At 46.7% G+C, this 19,315-nt stretch overlaps 1 protein-coding gene across 1 annotated transcript in view; it reads right to left on the bottom strand.

Moving 5' to 3' along the window:
* RAD50 (RAD50 double strand break repair protein) overlaps positions 1 to 19,315 on the bottom strand; it is a 495,519-nt gene that overhangs the window by 438,307 nt on the left and 37,897 nt on the right. Inside the window, exon 3 of the mRNA XM_085618052.1 lies at positions 2,902 to 2,985. Within this exon, the coding sequence (XP_085474178.1) occupies positions 2,902 to 2,985 (84 nt within the window). The remainder of the gene's footprint in view (positions 1 to 2,901; positions 2,986 to 19,315) is intronic.

Here is a 19,315-nt window from a genome sequence, read left to right as displayed (position 1 = left end):
ATCATAGAGTCAGACGCCAGCAGGTCAGGCTGGGGCGCTCGTTGCGGGGATTTTTCCACCGGAGAAGTGTGGTCCGTAGACAAGCAGAATCTTCATATCAATTGTCTGGAACTTCTAGTGAGCTCCTTTGCTGTCCGATGTTGCACCAAAGACAGGGTGCAGTCTTGTGTTCTCCTAAAGATGGACAATGTCTCGGCGGTCCATTACGTGAACAGATTAGGAGGTTCTCGCTCCCGTGCATTGGCAAACTTAGCAAAAGATTTTTGGGGTTTCTGTCTGGACCACCATATCTCGGTCACAGCGGAATACCTGCAGGGCCGGAGCAATCAGATTGCGGACTGGCACTCGAGGAACCTTTACGATTTCAGTCTCTGGAAGCTGGATCCTCAGATTTTCCACGAGATCAATTCTCTTTGGGGGCCGTTTTCGGTGGACCTCTTTGCCTCTCATCTGGATCATCAGATCCCTCGGTTCTTCAGCTGGCGACCGGATCCGATGGCAGTTGCCACGGATGCTTTTCTGCAGGACTGGACCACGGAGAGAGGTTATGCGTTTCCCCCATTCTCCATGAGAACAAGAACGGCGGCCCAGATCCGCCAGCAGGCAGCGGAGGTGATCTTGGTAACACCTTCTTGGAGGTCTCAAGTCTGGTTTCCAGTTCTTCTGGAACTTTCTTGGATTCTCCAATCCTACTCACCCAGTATCCTCATCTGCTTCGGAACCCAGACGGGATGTCTCACCATCTGATTGCGCAGGTACGGCTTCGCCTCATGGTGTGGCGACTTTCAGGTAACGTTGGTCGTTGCCAGGCCTTTCGAGACCGGCTGAAAGCCTCCTGTCAAAGGCTTAGGCGGACAGTACCATGAAGCGTTATCGGTCCGCTTGGACGAGATGGGTTCGTTGGTGTCTTCGAAGGGATTTGGATCCCGTGGTCGCAGGTGTCGTTCACATCTTGAATTTTCTGGCAGATTTGGTGTCTGATGGGCAGGCCTATCGCTCTAAAAATGCAATCAGATCAGCGATTTCGGCGGGTCATGTTCCGTTAGACGGCAACCCAGTTGGGGAACACCCGTTAGTCTGCAGGCTGTTGCGAGGAATACGGTTATCTTTGCCCCCTGAACCTCGTTATTCGGTCCTTTGGGACATCAATTTGGTTTTGAACCTGTTTTTATCTTGGCAGCCCAATAAATATCTCTCATGGAACGAACGGTCGTCTAAACTGGCTATGCTCTTGTGCTTAATCTCATGCAGGAGAGTTTCAGACGTACGGGCTTTAGACATTTCGCAAGAACCTTTTCTCCTGATGGAGTAGTTTTTACGATAGGACGTCGGACTAAGTGTCATACTCGTACAGTTTCATACCCAGCTTTTCAGGATACTCCAAAATTGTGTGTGGTAGATTGCCTCAAGGCCTATGAGGACATGACCCAAGAATTCCGCCCTGCGGGCGAATGTAAACTTTTGATAGCTCTCAAGAAACGGCACAAGACGGAGTCCTCTCCCACAATAGCTAGGTGGGTGCGTTGGGTCATGCAGGAAGCGGGTATTGACACAAAGCACGACTAGAGGACTTGATGCGAGCAGCAGATTGGTCTTCAGACTCTACGTTCAAAATGTTTTATTTCAAACCGGTCTTGGATGTGGCTCATTTGGTAGTAAGTAAGCTTTGAACTAGCATAATCTGAAGCCTCCGGTCCTGACATAGGGAATCGGAATTTGCCAAGCAGTGTGGGTAAGTTCCAATTCTATTAAGGACACGGAGGCGAGGATTATCCCACCCGGTGCATGGCAGTGCGAACCCACCCGTATGTTAGTAAGTAATCACTTCTTGTGTTTTGGGGAAGTTGAGATAATGTATACTGTTCAGTCTCGGTTTACAGTATTGATCATGTTGTTAATGCTCGGTTTCTTGAACTTTTTTTTTCATCCTCCTGACGTTTTCCTTGTTCTTCCAGGAAACGATGGGTCAAAACAGGACCAGTGATGATTTGGCGTGACTCGCGCTGAGGGGAGAGACTGACATGGGACTATGTACCTTGGATGGTGGAAATAATGGAAGGACTAAGGACTGTTTCTTCCTCCCTGGTTGCAGGGAGTTGTAGTTTTTACTGTTGTGATGCTCTGTTATTTATCTTTCTGGCTGCTTGGATTTCGCATTGTAATAAAGGCGAAGAGAGAGAAGCATAATCCTCGCCTCCGTGTCCTTAACAGAATTGGAACTTACCGTCACACTGCTTGGCAAATTCCGATTCATCTACAGACTTTGGTACAGGTGCACTGGACTCTGCCAGAGGCCATGGTGTTTAATGTTTATTTCTGTACATTGAAAACACACAGCGTTGCAGCACTGGGTGTGTTCCATGTTTTATTTATGTGCTTGTAGCCCAGAATCTTTCTGCCTGGTATAACCTCATTCAGTAAGGACTGGGGCGAGGAAGATGAATGAGGAGGGAATGGCCCGATTACCTAGAAATAAGCTTTATTACTCCACAGTTCTTGTGTTCCTTGTCACAGTTCTAGTTTGCGACCAATACTCCTCAGATTAGCATATCCTGATAGAGAAGCTTCTTATTTGGATTTCTAGCATCAATATTACATGAGTGGGTAAGATGTCTCTCTCCTATTTCTGGACGGGATAAGGTCCATGGTGGACAAAAGATGCATTGTTTGACAGTGTTTACAGAAACTTGCTTAAGGAAAACAACGTCTGGAAGAGAAAATATTTACTCATTCAGTAAGGACTGTGGCAAAGAAAGATCAGCAATCAAAAGTAATGACAATTACCAATAAGTGACCTAGCCAAATATATCATGTTGCCACAGATATAGGATTTGTAGACTTGGAGAGGTTGCACCAAAAATAGATTGACATAAATTGAATGATGTAAAATATAAACAATACCTTTGGATCATGAACAAATGTGTTTCCTTTGGTGCCTGGAGGGAAATCCCCAGTCGTAACATACTTGAGACACTCAATTATAGTCTGCAGAAATTAGGAGAAAAATGGATTGTGAGTATTTACTATACCGTTAAATATAATCTCGCGCACAGAGGCTGTTTAATTAGATGTACAATACTATATAACATTAGCATTACAATGGCCTTCGTCCTACATCTCTGATGCTACTAGAATGAATAGTATGAATGACATCCTGAATGAACCGTATCATCAGCACCTAAAGCTGCAGGTGTGCTACATTTCATTCCATATTATCAATCCAAATTAAAGTGGTTAGCCAGGATTGTGTATCTAGAGCAACAAGACTACAACAAATAAAATATTTAAGAATTTTTTTTCAGTTACTTGCATGAGTACATGGTGATACAGACTCGCCAGCATTTTCCTAGAGATGTAACAATTTATGTAGATAGATTAGCGTTGTTTTGAAAGTTTTCGAGAAGCTCGTGAGAGTAAAAGACTTGTCCACGTTATGCATTTATTTTTGTAGTTTTCAAGAGTAAACATTTTTCCAGGACGTTACAGTGCTCAACTCTAGAGATACCAAGGTACTTAATTAACAGAGAAAGAACATGGATACACACACACACACACACACACACAAAGAAAAATTGCAGAAACTAAAAGTATATGCAAATTTCAATATAATGTTGCTCAAACAAAGACAAGTACAGATCAGTTAAGAGAGCTTGCAACCATCGTTACAAAGTCAGTACAGGTCAGTGAATGGAGCTTGAAATCATTGTCACAAGGTCATAACGCAGTGCTTTCATATAGAAATAAGGCTTAGCCTAAGGATACAATGCAGAGTGAACAAGGCTACAATATATAGTAGCTGGTTCAGGACAAACAAAGAACAACACCCCTAGAAGAGGTGTGTTAGAAATCGGGGCTCTACTTGGAATAAGTATGCACCCTGTCCAAGTAGGGACCACAATACTAGTCAGGGTTAGTCACAACACAACCTACATTATCCTGTGCTCACCTTCTGGTAGCTTGGCACAGAGCAGGCAGGCTTAACTTAGAAAGCAGTGTGTAAAGTATTTGTGCAATAACTCATTCAGTAACACAGTGGAAATGTCACACAATTACTCCATAACACTTTTGGAAAATAGAGAACACTTATCTGAGTGAAATGAGATAAAAACTACAAAAATCCAAAATGTAGCAGCTGAGAAATAGAATTTTGAAGAAATAAATGCAGTGAATTGCTTAGAAGCAGTAGCACTAAAAAGGTTATTTTAGGATCCGCTGGAAAGGGACAAAGTCAAAGTATGGGCCGACCGCGATGGAGCTCCAGCCGGCTACAGGCCCCATGCAGGCCGCGGTGAACAAAGTACCTTTCTTGGTCGCAAGCAGCGTGATGCGCTGATCTTCTCAACACAGTGAAGGCGATGCGTTAGCTCCGAAGACGGGTGTCGTAGCCGAGAGGCGCCGAGTGATAGGCCGGTTTCTGCCACGCAATCGAAGGGATGCGTTGATCTCACCAAGATGAAGCAGTTGCGATACACGGTCCAATGCATCGATCACTGAAGGCAAAGCGCTAGATTTGAAGCAATGCACCGATCTTACTCCTGTAACCAGGTTGATGTGCCCGTTCTGAGTTGTAAGTCTCTGGGCCACTTCCCGTGAGCCAGTCACAGGAGCGGGGGTAGAGACATTGACATTCCTGAGTCTAAAGCAACAGGAAGAAAGCAAATAAGCCCTTGGAGATGACTTGGAAGAAGGCAGAGTCCTGTTCTCCTTCAGCAGAGTCGAAGAGCAGCAGGCAGCAGGGAATCAAGCAGAAAAACAGGCCTTCCAGATCAGCAGTCGAGTTGAGTCCTTTGGGCAGCACAGCAGTTCTTATGACAGAGGTTCAAGTGTTGGATTTTTGTGGATCAGGGTCCCAGTACTTATACCCAAAGTTGCCTTTGAAGAGGAGGTGACATTAAAGACTGGCCTCTGAAGTGCACACAATCACTTTCAGCCCAGTCCTGTCTGCCAGGTAAACCCTAGAGGGGGGTGGGGGGTACATCAGTGCTCTGTGTGTGGATAGGACACTACCTATTAGAGTGTAAGTGTCAGCCGCTCCCATTCCTCCCTGCTCTGGAAGACCCATCAGACTGCAGAGGAATACAGATGAGTTTTCAGAATGCAGCTGAGGCTCATCTTCCTGTGTTTGTGGTGGTCTAGAGGGAATGCACAAAGTGAAGCGGTCACCGAACCCAGACGTGTATCTGAAGACAGACTGTAAGGCACAAAAAAGCTAACAGCAGAAAAATTTCCACTTTCTAAAAGTGATTGCTTTTAAATTCATGAAGTCTTAGTCATGCAAAAACAATGAGAATGGATATCATAAATTTCTTTGTAAATTATGCATTGGAACACAAATACCAGACGATTTTTGACAGAAAAGTCAATTTTTACTTTTTTCTTTTCTATGAAGCGTATAGTCATATATGGCTGTCAGAGTTCAATAATTGCTACCAAAGGGGATGATGGACGGAGCGTTTGAGCAAATCAAACACTCACCCCCAGTCAACTGATCTGGGTTTAATCCATCATCATTCTTTAGCTCACTCCACCATCCCAGTTCAGACATGGCCATATGCAAATCAGTCTGACCCTGTGCCTCATGGGAACAGTCCAGCCCGAACTGCCAAGCTTGTGAGCTAAAGAGTGATGATGGATTAAACCCAGATCAGTTGACTGGGGGCGAGTGTTTGATTTGCTCAAACGCTCCGTCCATCATCCCCTTTGGTATCGCTTTGTTCGCCCTAAGTTGGCAGGGTATGCCCAGACGTGGGTCCCTTGCTCACTTTGCCACTGGATTCAAGATAGCCTGGCTGATGAGGGTTATGAACCCGAAACCGGTCCCAGGATGCTTGTTTCCGGTCCAGGGAAGACATGGCTTGGCAGTTCGGGCTGGACTGTTCCCATGAGGCACAGGGTCAGACTGATTTGCATATGGCCATGTCTGAACTGGGGTGGTGGAGTGAGCTAAAGAATGATGATGGATTAAACCCAGATCAGTTGACTGGGGGTGAGTGTTTGATTTGCTCAAACGCTCCGTCCATCATCCCCTTTGGTATCGCAGAGTTCAATAATCATCAAAAGACACAAGTGCCAATAAAATTGAGTGAATAAAGTGACAATGTGACATAAGTGGGTAGGTGTCATTTATATATAAGTGATATGACAAAAAACAAATATGTATACAATATACAAGGGCTAACATTGGGGTCTGTCCAGTTCAGTTATAAATAAAGTGTCTCAGGTACAAGCTAGATAGGCTTATTGAATCTTGAGACCAGAAGACCTAATGGACATGGACCAATAAGATCGTTTGGATTCGGACGGGAGCGCAATTAGGTAAGCGTCATGGTGGGTCTTCTTCAGGACAAGCAGACAACAAAGGAGACAGCCTAAAGGTAAAGGGATTCGTGTATAAGTCAAGTGTGTACGAAATGAGGTAATTTCTTAAGAGAAGCACCGACAAGCGGTTGGATTTACTCACCACTTTCAAACAAGATCAAACACTCCCAATGTGAGGAAGGTGTTTAATGGATTCCGAACTGTGGGAAAAGAGAAGGGGAATAACAAATACGACTGCCAAAATTGGCAATTGTGCCAACATTATCTGGCAAGGACTAAGAGCTTACTCACCATGCAGTATTGTGCAAAAAATTGTTTGCTACAGTAAAAAACTCTCCAAGCTCCCTGAAATCCAAAGTCAGGGCAATAGCCAGCAATTCTGCAACAAGCTAGCAAATGCCTTTCAACTAAAAGTCAATCAAGTCTTTGACACCTTCATTCCCAAAGCCAATCCGTCTGCACCCACGGATAAAAACCCAAGTGCTAATCCAGCCCCCCAAGCTAATATAGCCAGCCCTCCCACCACCATATTATCTAGGTTTACGCCAATCTCACTTGACCCTACTATTGAATTAATCTCCTTAGTTAAGTCAGAATCCCCTTCTGATCCTTGTCCTCCCAAACTTTTGCATGTGGTCCCGCAAATCATAGCATCTGCTCTCTGGTCTATTTTTAACATTATGATCTCTTCGGGGGCCTTTCCCACTAACTGGAAAAGAGACTCTATATTGCCACTCCTGAAAAAGCCAAATTTGGACCCGGATGACCCCTCCAAATGAGGAATTGTCAGCCTTCCTCACGGAAGCGATATTCTAGACCACTCAAACTTTGGCTTCCAGGCCCACCACAGCACTGAACTGGCCAAAATTACAGCTACGGAGAAACTTAGGCTAACCCTTGATAAAGGTGAGAGTGCTGCTCTTATCCTTTTAGATCTCTCAGCGGCATTCGACACTGTCAACCACGAAGTGTTGGTTGAACATCTTGCCTCGCTGGGAATCAGGGACAAAGCACTCCTGCTACTCAGATCCTTCTTGTCAAACAGGACACAATCAGTGGCACTTGACCCATTTGTCTCCCCTGACTTCTCACTCCCTAATGGAGAGCCTCAGGGCTCGTCGCTGAGCCCCACTCGTTTTAATCTAAACGTCACCCTGCTGGCCAAACTAATAAGAACCTTTGGATTCATGCTGGTGTCTTATGCGGACGACACACAAATCATAGTGTCCATTAACAACTCGTCCGCAGACACTGCGTCCCGGTTCAAAAGCTGTATGAGCCACATAGGGAAGTGGATGCAGACAAACTGTTTTAAACTTAACACCTTAAAAACGAGCGTTATGCTTTTCGGCAATACACCTATTGTCTGGTCAGACAGCTGGTGGCCAAGCCACACGGACCGTCCCCCAACACCAGCTGACAAGGTTAAGAACCTTGGAGTTCTGTTTGACTCCAAGCTCTCCTTCGAATCCCAGATCAATCATACCACACCAACTTGTTTTTTCATCCTTAAAATCCTGAAAAAAATACTTCAAGTTCATCCTATTAGAGCTCAGGAAAACAGTGGTCACAGCCTTGATTTCTTCAAGACTGGACTACTGCAACGCCCTCCTTACCAGTGCAAGGAAGCGTAGTCTACAAAAACTGCAAACTACGCAAAATGCCACTGCCAGAGTTCTGCTTTGGCTTACTCGCTTCGACTCAGCCTACAAGGCTCTCGTAGAGCTACATTGGCTGCCCATCATTAAGTGTATCCAGTTTAAGGCTTTGTGTATTGCATTTAAAGCCACACATGGCAAGGGCCTACGACAACTGTCGCAACTCTTCAGACCTTACATCCCACGCAGATCACAAAAAGTGGCAACCTATCTATCCCCAAGATTTCAAAACTAAAATGGGGAGGCAAAGGTTTTTCCTACATCACTGGCAGCAAACTTTGGAACTCCTTGCTCACTTGCCTGAAAAACAAACATAACCGGCTTCAATTTAGGAAGCGCTTAAAGACCTGGCTGTACTAATGGTAACGTTCTGAAATTAACTGTCTTCTGGTGTATCCAGCGCCTAGATACCTCCGGGTTATGTTGCGCTTTATAAATCCTTCATTTAATTTAATTTCATTTAATTTCATATCCATTCTCATTGTTTTTGCATGATAACGACTTCATGAATTTAAAACCAATTGCTTTACCCGACAGAACCATTTGTAGCTTGTTATATACTTACCCAGGTTCAGAGGGACACAGGGTCAATCCATTGACATTTGCCACTTTCTAAAAGTGGCATTTCTTAAACAGTAATGTTAAATCCAACTTTACAAGTAAAGAGGACTTATCAAGAAAATGTCAATCATATGAAGCATGAAAAAGCTAATCCTCTCTGGTGAGAAATTACAACTGAAAAGCTTATTAAGGAATTCACAATGGTAGCCCATGAGAGGAGTAGGCCTAACAGTAGTGAAACATGAAATAAGCTGTTTATCACTACTAGGACATGTAAAGCATAAACATATATGCCCTACTCTTTACTTACATAGTACCATGCCCTCAGGGTTACCAAGAGCCTTCATTAGGGGTGGCTTATAAGTAATAAAACGGGAGTTTAAGGCTTGGTAAGTAGTTTTAAATGCCAAGTCGAAGTGGCAGTAAACTGCACACACAGGCCCTGCAGTGGCAGGACTGAGACAGGTTTAAAAAGCTACTTGTGTGGGTGGCAGAAACACTGGCGTAGACCCACTTGTAGCATTCAATTTACAGGCCCTGGGTATATGGTATACCACTTTACAACGGACCTGCAGGTAAATTAAATATACCGAAACAGGTGGAAGTCAATCATAACATGTTTAAGGGAGACCGCACATGCACTTTAGCACTGATCAGTAGTGGGAAAGTGCTCAAAGTCCTAAAACCAGCAAAAACAAGATCAGAAAAGTGGAGGGAGGTAGGAAACAAGTTGGGGGAAGACCACTCTAAGGCCATCAGGTCTAACAAGTGTCTCCGCCCACCCGTGAGAGAATCTGGAGACCATCAGCACTGGTGTGGTCAGTCCCACCCTGAAGTCCATTCCATGTAGGGAGATTAACCACCACAAGAGTTTAGGGTTCTAGCCCCTCATCTGCATGAGCCATCTGAGGGACCTGTGGTCTATCTGAATCAGGAAGTGAGTCCCAAAGAGGTATGATTTCAGCTTCTTCAGTGCCCAGACCACGACAAAGGCTTCTCTTTCAATGGAACTCCACCTCTGTTCCCATGGAAGTAACCTTCTGCTTATGAAGGCTACCTGTTTGTCTAGGCCCTACTCAATCAGCTATAATGAGACTGCCCCTATGCCATGCTCTGAAGCGTCCATGTGCACGCTGAATTCCTTGGAGAAGTCAGGGACCCTGAGCACCGGTGCTGTGTGCATGGCTTCCTTAAGAGAATCAAAGGATTTCTGACAAGCCTCTTGGAAGTCAGCTCAGTTAAAGGGGGCAACAATGGTGCCATAGCACTTAACAAATCTACGGTAGTAGCCAGTGATGCCTAGTAAGGCTCTCGCTTCTGTTTGGGTTTTAAGTGGTTCCCAGGCCATGACGGTTTCAAATTTGGCCTGAAGGAGCGGCACCTTGTCTCCACCTACTAGGTGTCCCAAATATACCACAGAACTCTGCCCAATCTGGCACTTACTGGCCCTAATGGTCTGGCCTGCCTGTTGCAGGGCCTGAAGCCCCACCTGGAGGTTCCTTCCAGCTGGAACTGTAGACAGCGGTATTGTCTAAGTAGGCCACACAGAAAGCCTCCTTACCAGTCAGGATCCAGTTAACCAACTGTTGGATGGTAGCAGAGGCATTCTTCAATCCAAAGGGCATCACCCAGAATCGTTAAAGTCCCTCTGGGGTTGAAAATGCGGACCTCTCTTTGGCCTCTTCAGTTAAGGCATCCTGCCAGTATTCTGATGTCAAGTCATGGGTACTGAGGAATTTAGTAGCACCCAACCAATAATTGAACTCTGCAGCTCTGGGGATGGAGGATGAATCAGTCTGGGAGAATGGTTTGGCGCCCAGTAGGGGCGCCTTTGCTACCAATTTTATGGGGCTGGCCCAGGGACTGTTGGAGGGCTCAATCCCCCCTAAAGCTAACATCTTGGAGACTTCCTCATTAATGCTGGCTCTCACCCTGTCTGACAATCTGGAAATTTTGTTCTTTACAGGGAGACTTTCTCCTGTGTCAACATCGTGGACGCACAGATGTGGGAGTCCAGGGGTGAGTGGGAATAGTAGCGCGAACTGTCCCAAAAACGGGTAAAAGTCACCTCGCTGCTCTGGGGTTAGGGTGGCTGAGAAGCTGACACCCTCCACTGACCCATTATGTTCCTCTGCAGAAAGGAGGTCCGGAAGAGGTTAACTCTCCTCTTCCACTCCCTCAGCTGTCACTAGGAGCATGCTCACTTCGGACCTCTCAAAGTGAGGCTTCAACCTGTTCACCTGGAGGGGGTTCCTAGGGGTCTGGAGGTCCACCAGGTTGGTGGCCTCCCCCTTCCGTTCCTTGATCTCATATGGGGCAGTCTAGCAGACTTGGAGAGCTCTGGGCTCTACTGATTCCATGACCCATACCCTTTGGCCATGCTGAAACTCTGCCAGTGTGGCCTTCTAGTCGTACCAGACTTTCATGACCTCTTGGCTGACCTTCGGATTACTTTTAGCCTTCTTCCAGAAGCAATGTACCTGGCTTCGGAGGGCCAGCATGAAGGTGACCACATCCTGGGGGGCTTCCTGGGAGCTGGCTCCCACCCCCTTTGACAAGGCTTAGAGGTCCGCTAACAGGGTGTCCATAGAGGAGTTTGAAGGGGCTGAACCCTACTCCTTTCTGTCACACCTCCTTGCAGGCAAATAACACGCATGGCAAGAGGACATCCCACTTAAGCCTTTAGGGTTCATGCAGAGCCATAATCATGCCCTTCAAGATCTTGTTGAATCTTCTAACCAGACCATTGGCTTAGGGTTGATGGGTGTGGTGAACGCTTAGATTACACCACACTCATCCCTCATGGACTTCATATACACTGGCATGAAGTTAGTGCTTCAGTCTAACACTACCTCCTTCGGGAACCCGGCTCGGGTAAAGATGCCCATCAGAGCTCTCACCACCACAGGTGCAGTCACTGTCCTCAGATGGGTGGCCTCTGGGTAGTGGGTGGCATGGTCTATAAAGACCAGGACAAACCGGTTGCCTAGGGCAATCTTGGGGTGCAAAGGTCCTATGACCTCGATGTCCACCCTTTCAAAAGGGGTGTCATTGGTTAAGTGGGATCAGAGGAGCTTTGTGCTTTTTGCCTGATTTCCCACTGGCCTGGCAGATGGGACAGGTACTGCAGAATGTATCTGAGGCGGTATTTTTTCTGGGCCAATAAAAGTGGGAGACAAGCCTAGCGAAGGTCTTATCTTGCCCCAAATGTCCTGCCAGGGTGATGTCAGGAGCCAAACCCAGTAGGAAGGACCAGTAACACTGGGAGACCACCAGCACACGGGCTGCCCCAGCACCAGGAACCTTATGCTCACTATAAAGGAGATGGTCCTCCCCGCAGATCAGTTAATCTCCAGAGGCTTCACCTGCTGTATGAGCGGAGACCGTGCACCTCAGACATTCCAGAGTGGGACACTCTTGCTGCACTTAGCAGAATTTCTCCATGGTGGGCCCACCCTCAACCTGCCAGCTGACAAGCTCAAGTACTTCACCTAGGGTAGCAAGGTCTTCCCCGGTTAGCTCGGGGGCCTCCTCCTCAGGGACCCCGTCAACCTCCACGGCGGAACTTCAGGAACCGGTTTACCCTGCCCTTTGACCCTCTCCTTGGCAGCTGTCTGGACCATTGTTCCATGCTCCCTTTCTGGGCACCATGGCTTGTGTGGTCACGCAAACCCACTCAAGCAATCCCATCATCTCAAAGTGAGACCTGTGCTCTAACTCCCTCCAGGCAGTATTGTCGTACTTTGCAATTTGGGACCGCGTAGGAGGCAGGGCCCTACTCCTGTCTATCCCGGTATTAGTGAACCGCGGATGGTCAATGCGGTATGTACAAGTGCTTTGTGTAACGTTTTAGGTATGAATGCACTGTGTATACTTATTATACATTGACTCCGTGGGTTCCATCTTAGAGCGGTGGCCATCTTATGGTTGCCCTCACATAGGCTACATATTATGAAGCAAATACGGGCCTTTTAGAGCACATGTGCCTTCCTTTGACTTCTCTGTGACCTGGGCAGCTTGGCTCCGCTGCCCCAGGTCAGTCCGGTCTCACGAGCTCCCCGTCCTCTGGCCACCTGTGATTAGCATCAGGGCTTGACACACCATAAAGCCTTTTCATCCTACACGAGCCTCCAGCTAATCTCTTTCACACCTGACTGTTCCTGCTTTATGGCTTGTTTTCCAAACAGGAGATGGCTCATGTTTATTGGGGCCTATCGATATCTGATGTGGGATCTGAGCCTTGCTGGGTAAATAATTGTGGGCTGGCTTAACTGGAATGTGGGATGGTCATCATGACTCTGCCTTTTCGTTTGAAATGTATACATATGAATGACCATGCCATAAAGCAAGGAATGTATGCCTGAAGCAGGATATTTTGTATTTAAGGAGAAGCCCGTTTCTGTAACTTTTAGCAGTCTCCTGAGAACATACACGCTGTTGTACTTCTAGGATACCTGTGATTGGTCTGCAGCCAATAAACAGATCTTTGACTTCACCCAGAAGACTCTGTGTTTCTGTAGGTCTGAAACAGGAAGAACCCGAAGTCATAGGGTGTGTTCCCCTGCACCGCTGGGCTTAAAATTCCCAGTACTTCAGTTGGCGCCCAACTCGGCGCGATTTCAGCGGTACCGGTCCAAGCCAGAGGTTCGTGAGGAGCTTCGTGTGGAAATTCTGGAGGAAGGCCGCCACTTCATCGACCCCTGCATGTCGACGTGGTCCGAAAGTCTTTTCTGCGAGGTTCTCCGCGTCCCGACGGCTACGAAGGACTGCTGCCCTGATTAATCGCCCTGTTTTGGACCCTTGACGATTTTGGTAGAGCGAAACAATCGAGAGAGTCTTCTGGTGACGCCATTGATCATCGATATTCAGTTAAGTATAAGTGGAGCGTCTCCCAGTTTGAATTTGGTATCCTTCGGGATTATTTTGATTTGGAGTTTGCAAACCCCAAAGCCAGAGGACTCGTGTATTCACGAGACTATCGTAATCGATAATCCTTTGAAGTTTGGAACTAGACTAGTGAGCGAAGATGCCTGGTGCTAGTGTATTTGGTAATTGGTTTTGTTTGAGTTGTAGAAGGGATTTCCAGTTAGAGGATTCATGTCCTGTTCCTCCAATTGGAACTCCAACTTATGAGCTTTATGAAAAACATGGCGTGGGCCCCATTGCATATAATGAAGTATGGATCCGATACACCAGAAAGGACGGTGTTTTAAAATGGCCCCAAAATGGTAGTTTCGATACAGATATCTTAGATAATTTGGAAGTGAAATTGTTTAAAAAGAAAGCCCGGCCGGCGATGTTTGATTCTTTCCGCCTATGGCGAAAGGAAGCCAAACAGAAGGAAATTAAGCTAGCGAAGAGAAATAAGAGAGAAAGAGGTATGTCAGTGATGCAAGCAGCTGTGCAATTTAAAGATAACGAGGAGGAACAAATGAATGAGCAATTGCACAGACAGCGCAAACTAGGGATCGATAAATGTTACCGTGTTTTGTCACCCCTTGTGCAAGATGAGACAAAAGAGAAAGAGAAAGATTCCCTAATGTCCCATTTGTTAAGTTCACCACCCCCATATGCGCAAAATGCCACAGCACCTCCACAGCTTGTAAATGTGCAGCCTCCAGTAAATATGCCGCAAGCCTTCCCGCAGCCGCCAGCTCCTCTTCAGCTGGCTCTTATCCCTGCAGTGCAGCCCTCTCAAGGGCCGCCAGTTTTGTTACCTGTTACCCCCGCGCTTCCTGCGACTTTGCCTAGCACGCCAGCGGCTTTCCCTGGCGCTCCTTCTTACACTACCCAGGTACCTGTATCTGACTCCGCTTTTCTTCCCTCTGTTTATCCCCCCGTTCTCGCCTCAACTTCTCCTTCAGCACGACAACGACTAGCTAATGTAGTTACTAGTTTAATGTCGCCTCTCTTTGGGTCATCTAGTGCGACTCCTGGTTTACAGCGCAAGCAATTGCGTAGTCAGCTGCCTGGTCCCGCCGAGAAAGAGGTGTTAGATCATCTGGCGCGTAGGTGGATTGGTTTCCCTTCACTCTATGATGTGGAATCAGTTGTTAACGTTTTTCACCAATGGGATGCCCCAAAACAGAGGTATGTCTTTGATAAAATGTGTGAATTCCTCTGTGAGGAATTGGAGGATAATGGTGCAAACCCAAACCCACAGGAATTGTGTAGAGTGCGATTTGATTTTGAAAAAGGTACAATTGTGGGCCCCAATGTAGATAAAGCAGTTGCAATTTTACTGTCCTTCAGAAATGGTGATTGTCAGCAATCGTTGTTGGAGCAGGATTTCCCCTGTGGGGAAGAAGGTAAAAGCACGCCAATATCCAATGCGTGAGGTTCCTCCAGTTTGGAGACCTGGTGATTTAGCTGCTAACCCACCTGTTCAGCCATATTTTCAGCGTGTTTGGGTGCATGTCCCATGGAAGCGATCTGAGGTGTTAGCGCTTAAGCAGACATTGCCTGACCCCCGTAAAAACCCTACCGGTTATTATAAGGAGTTATCACAAACTGCAGAATCATGTGTAATGAATTTGGCTGACATAGATATGCTGTTTGGGAATGTGGTTCCACAGCCTTTATGGGGATCCATTCGTAATGTAGATCACGCTGCAGAATTGGGTAACACATGGGCTAATATCATTGCTGCAGATGCTGGACAAGTTGGTGGCGCGAAACCTGACCCTTTAGTAGCAGAACTCCCTGGTCGAATTATTACCTACATGAAAACTATAATGCCTGCGATGCGCGTAAATTGGGATAAACTATCCGCATGTAAGCAGAAGAAAGATGAGACAGTGTCGGATTTCTTTACCAGGTTTGAAGAAACGTTTATCGACCACAGTGGTCAAGACATGAGCACTGAAGGTGGCCAACGGTTATTTGTTGATAAATTTGTGCAGAATCGACTTCCCAAGTTGTGTAAAAAATTAAAAGACTCAGAAAGTTCCTGGGCTGTTTCCTCTTCAGCGCAAATACTGGCTACTGCACAGTATTATGAAAATAGAGACAAAGATGAGAAGGATAGAACAGATAAGAAAACAAAAGAACTGAAGACAAAGGTCCTCTTGCAGCAGGCTTATCCGCCACGTGGAGGACAGAATAATTATAGGCAAACACAAGGTATCTATCAGCAACCCCAACAGTTTCAGAATAACCAGCAAATGAATGGGTATTATCAACCACGAATCCCTGTAGGTCCTAACCAATGTTCATATTGCAAAGAGGAAGGTCATTTTAAATATAGTTGCCCTAAATTAATGCAGCGTAACAGTAATGCGTATGGCGCAAGAGGTAGAGGTGGTCAGCAAGCTCCTAGAGGCAGAGGGCGTGGAAATGTTCCCCAGAACGCACGTCCTCTTCCGCCTCAAATTACCATAAATAGCTTTGATCAGCAAGCCAACGCAACAGGTAATACAGCTCAATACTACAATAATGATTATGCAGAAGATGACAATGTAGAAGATAATGATTACTAGGACAGCCATAGACAGAGAGAGGGAGTTGTTTCAGTGCCAATGGATCAGAGTGGACCCTATGTTAAAGTAACTACAGCAAATGTAACAGAGCCCTTTCTGCTGGATACTGGTGCTGCAAAGAGTTCAATCATGCATTCAAAACTCCCTGGCGCGCCTTTGTCTGGCGAAATGAATGTCTCAGTAGGTTTTTCTGGCGCCCCAGTTAGGAACCCGATTTCTAGTCCTATGTCGCTTTCTGTTGGACCTTGTGAGCTAAAAGCACCCCTCATTCTAACAACAGGCTGTGGTGAAAATTTGCTAGGATTAGATTTACTAAAAAGATTGCATGCAACACTATATTGTTCTCCCTCAGGAGTACAACTTACATTAGGCAAGAAAGTGATTTCCCCGATGTATTTGTCTAAGAATGCAATGCCACCTGAATTATCGTCCCTTCCGGATGTCCTTTGGGCTACTGGTCCCAATGATGTGGGTGTCCTGGAAATAGCGCCATATGTGGTCACTTTAAAAGCCAATGTCAGATTGCCACGCATTCCCCAGTACAAGATCTCCAATGAAGGTCAGAAAGCATTGTTAGCAATTGTCAGTGATTTGATTAAAAAGGGTGTAATTGAAGAGACAAGAGGCAACGTTTGCAATAGTCCTGTTTTACCTGTCCTAAAACGAACGGACCCTTCACAGCCACCTGTTTACGGATTTGTGATTGATCTTAGAGAGGTTAATAAGATTGTTGTGCCACAGTTTCCAGTTGTCCCTGATATAACTGCCTTGTTAACCATGATTCCAGCCTCCGCTGCATGGTTCTCAGTGATCAATCTGAAGAATGCCTTCTTTAGCATCCCAATTGCAGAGGAGAGCAGAGACATTTTTGGCTTTAGTTTAGGAGGTCGCAGCTTTCGCTTTAAACGCGCTCCCCAGGGCTACTGTGAAAGTCCATCAATATACATATACAGTCATGCTTTAAAAGCGCAGCTTGATGCACTGGTTTTACCTAGTGGCGCTATCCTTATTCAGTATGTTGACGATTTACTAATCGCCGCGGATACTGAAAAGATTTGCAAAAACGTTACCTTGTCATTGTTGCGTCATTTGTCTGCCTTCCATCACAAAGTGTCTCTCTCAAAGCTGCAATATTGTCGACAAGAAGTGACCTACTTAGGTCATCTCTTATCGAAGGAGGGAAGGAAACTGACCCCAGAACGAATTCAAGCCATTGCACAATTAAGTGTGCCAAGAACACAGAGAGAAGTGCGTGCTTTCTTGGGCATTACTTCATACTGTAGGCATTGGATTCCTAATTTTTCCTTGTTGGCAAAACCTTTGTTAGCATTAACATGCAAAGACACACCGAATCCTATTCCATGATCTGAAGAGTGTCAGAAAAGTTTTGTGGAATTGCGTAATGCATTGTGTTCAGCTCCTGTGTTGGGTACCCCTGACTACAGCAAGCCTTTTACATTGTATGTTCATGAGAAAGATGGTTGCGCATTATCAGTGTTAACACAGCCTTTTGGCGACAGACCGCGTCCATGTGCATATTTTTCGTCAACCTTGGATCCAGTAGCGAGGGCATTGCCAAGTTGTCTGAGAGCCACAGCCGCCGCAGCTATGTCTATTCGACAGTCTGCTGGCCTAGTAATGGATCATACATTGATTGTTATGGTTCCACATGCTGTGGACACATTGTTAAACAGGACCAAGACACAGCACTTAACTAGTGCGCGATTATCCGGATATGAGCCGACACTGTTAGCAAACCATATACACATAAAGAGATGCAACACGTTGAATCCAGCTACATTATTACCAGTTCCAGCAGACCTAGATGAGATTGAGCAACATGATTGTCTGTTCAGAACAGAAGAAGAGACGAAAGGAAGAGTAGATCTTAAAGATACTCCCCCTGACTGAGTGTGATGGTACTTTATGGGTGCATGGTTCGTGTTTTAAGCTTCCAAATGGTGATACGACTGCTGCATATGCTATCACGACGTTGCACACGATTGTGGAAACTGCACGTGTGCCACAAAATTCGGCTCAAGCAGCAGAATTGATTGCCCTTACGAGAGCATGCGTGTTGTCTGAAGGAATGAAAGTGAACATATATACGGATAGCCAATACGCCTTTGGCGTGGCTCATAGTTTTGGGCGATTGTGGAAAGAACGTGGGTTCCTGACTTCGCATGGAGCTAAGATTCAGAATGGCAAGTTGGTGAATGATCTTCTTGAGTCACTGACCCTACCGTTGCAAGTTGCGATTATGAAATGCAGTGCGCACAAGAAAATCACTGATGATGTTGGTCGTGGTAACGCGTTTGCTGATGAAGTCGCGAAAGAAACAGCAAAAGATGTGAAGACTCGAATGTATGTTGCAGGCCCTGCCAGATGGGTTGGTGATGTTGGAATGTGTGAAAACACAATAGAGAGTGTTGGAAGGCGGACCTCGGGGGAGTCAGAGAGACCACCCAGAGGGGCCCCCACACTGCACGAAGTAGCCGAGCGCTGCTGAGAAGCCTCCTAGGAGAGGTCCTTCTCCTATTCCGTACTAGCACAGTAACACCACCACACAGGACTCGAGGATGTTTATCAAGACGAGCAATTCTTTATCAGCATTTAGGAAGTTACGGTTATCGATATATACAAGGGGGGATCGAGGGATCCGCAAGAGTCTCAAAGTCTTTGGTAGGGACGGGGTAGCGGGACAGTCTTTAGTAGCAGCTGGGTATGAGGGTACCTTAGGCCCAGTTCTTGATCCTCAAGCTGGAGGGACTCCGGGTCTCGGACTGGTCGAGCCGTGACGGCGTAAGCAGGGCTCTGGCGATCAATTCGTGGAGCTTGAGCCGCGACTAGGTCAGCAGGGCTCTTAAGGTGGTTCAGTTCAGCTCGAGCCGCGACGACGTCAGCAGGGCTCTGGTGGAGGTTTAAGCGAGGTTGGGCCGCGACAGCGTCAGCAGGGCTCCGATGTTCCGTGAGGTTCCTTGTCTCAATAAGGTGGAGCCGCGACGCAGTCAGCAGGGCTCTTGGTAGTGTCAGCAAGAGTTCTTCTCCGTAGGGTCAGCCGCGATTCCATCAGCAGGGCTCTTGACTCCGGGATACAACTACTGTCCCATTGCGGGGTTGCCCCAGATATAGGTCTGGAGCCCTTTGATGTCCGGACCCTAGCGCCTGGGGGGGCGGAGAGGCCGGGCTGGGAGAGGCCAGACGCCCAGCGGGAGAGGCGCCAGGCCCGGGGAGGCCGGAGGACGATCGCACCTAGGTGTTGAGGGACGGTGGGGGGTCCCATCGAAACTCTCCGCCTCC

The sequence above is a fragment of the Triturus cristatus genome, chromosome 7 (genome assembly GCF_964204655.1).
Source record: "Triturus cristatus chromosome 7, aTriCri1.1, whole genome shotgun sequence".
NCBI classification, from domain to species: Eukaryota; Metazoa; Chordata; class Amphibia; order Caudata; family Salamandridae; genus Triturus; species Triturus cristatus.
This window is presented reverse-complemented; position numbering and strand designations above follow the sequence as displayed.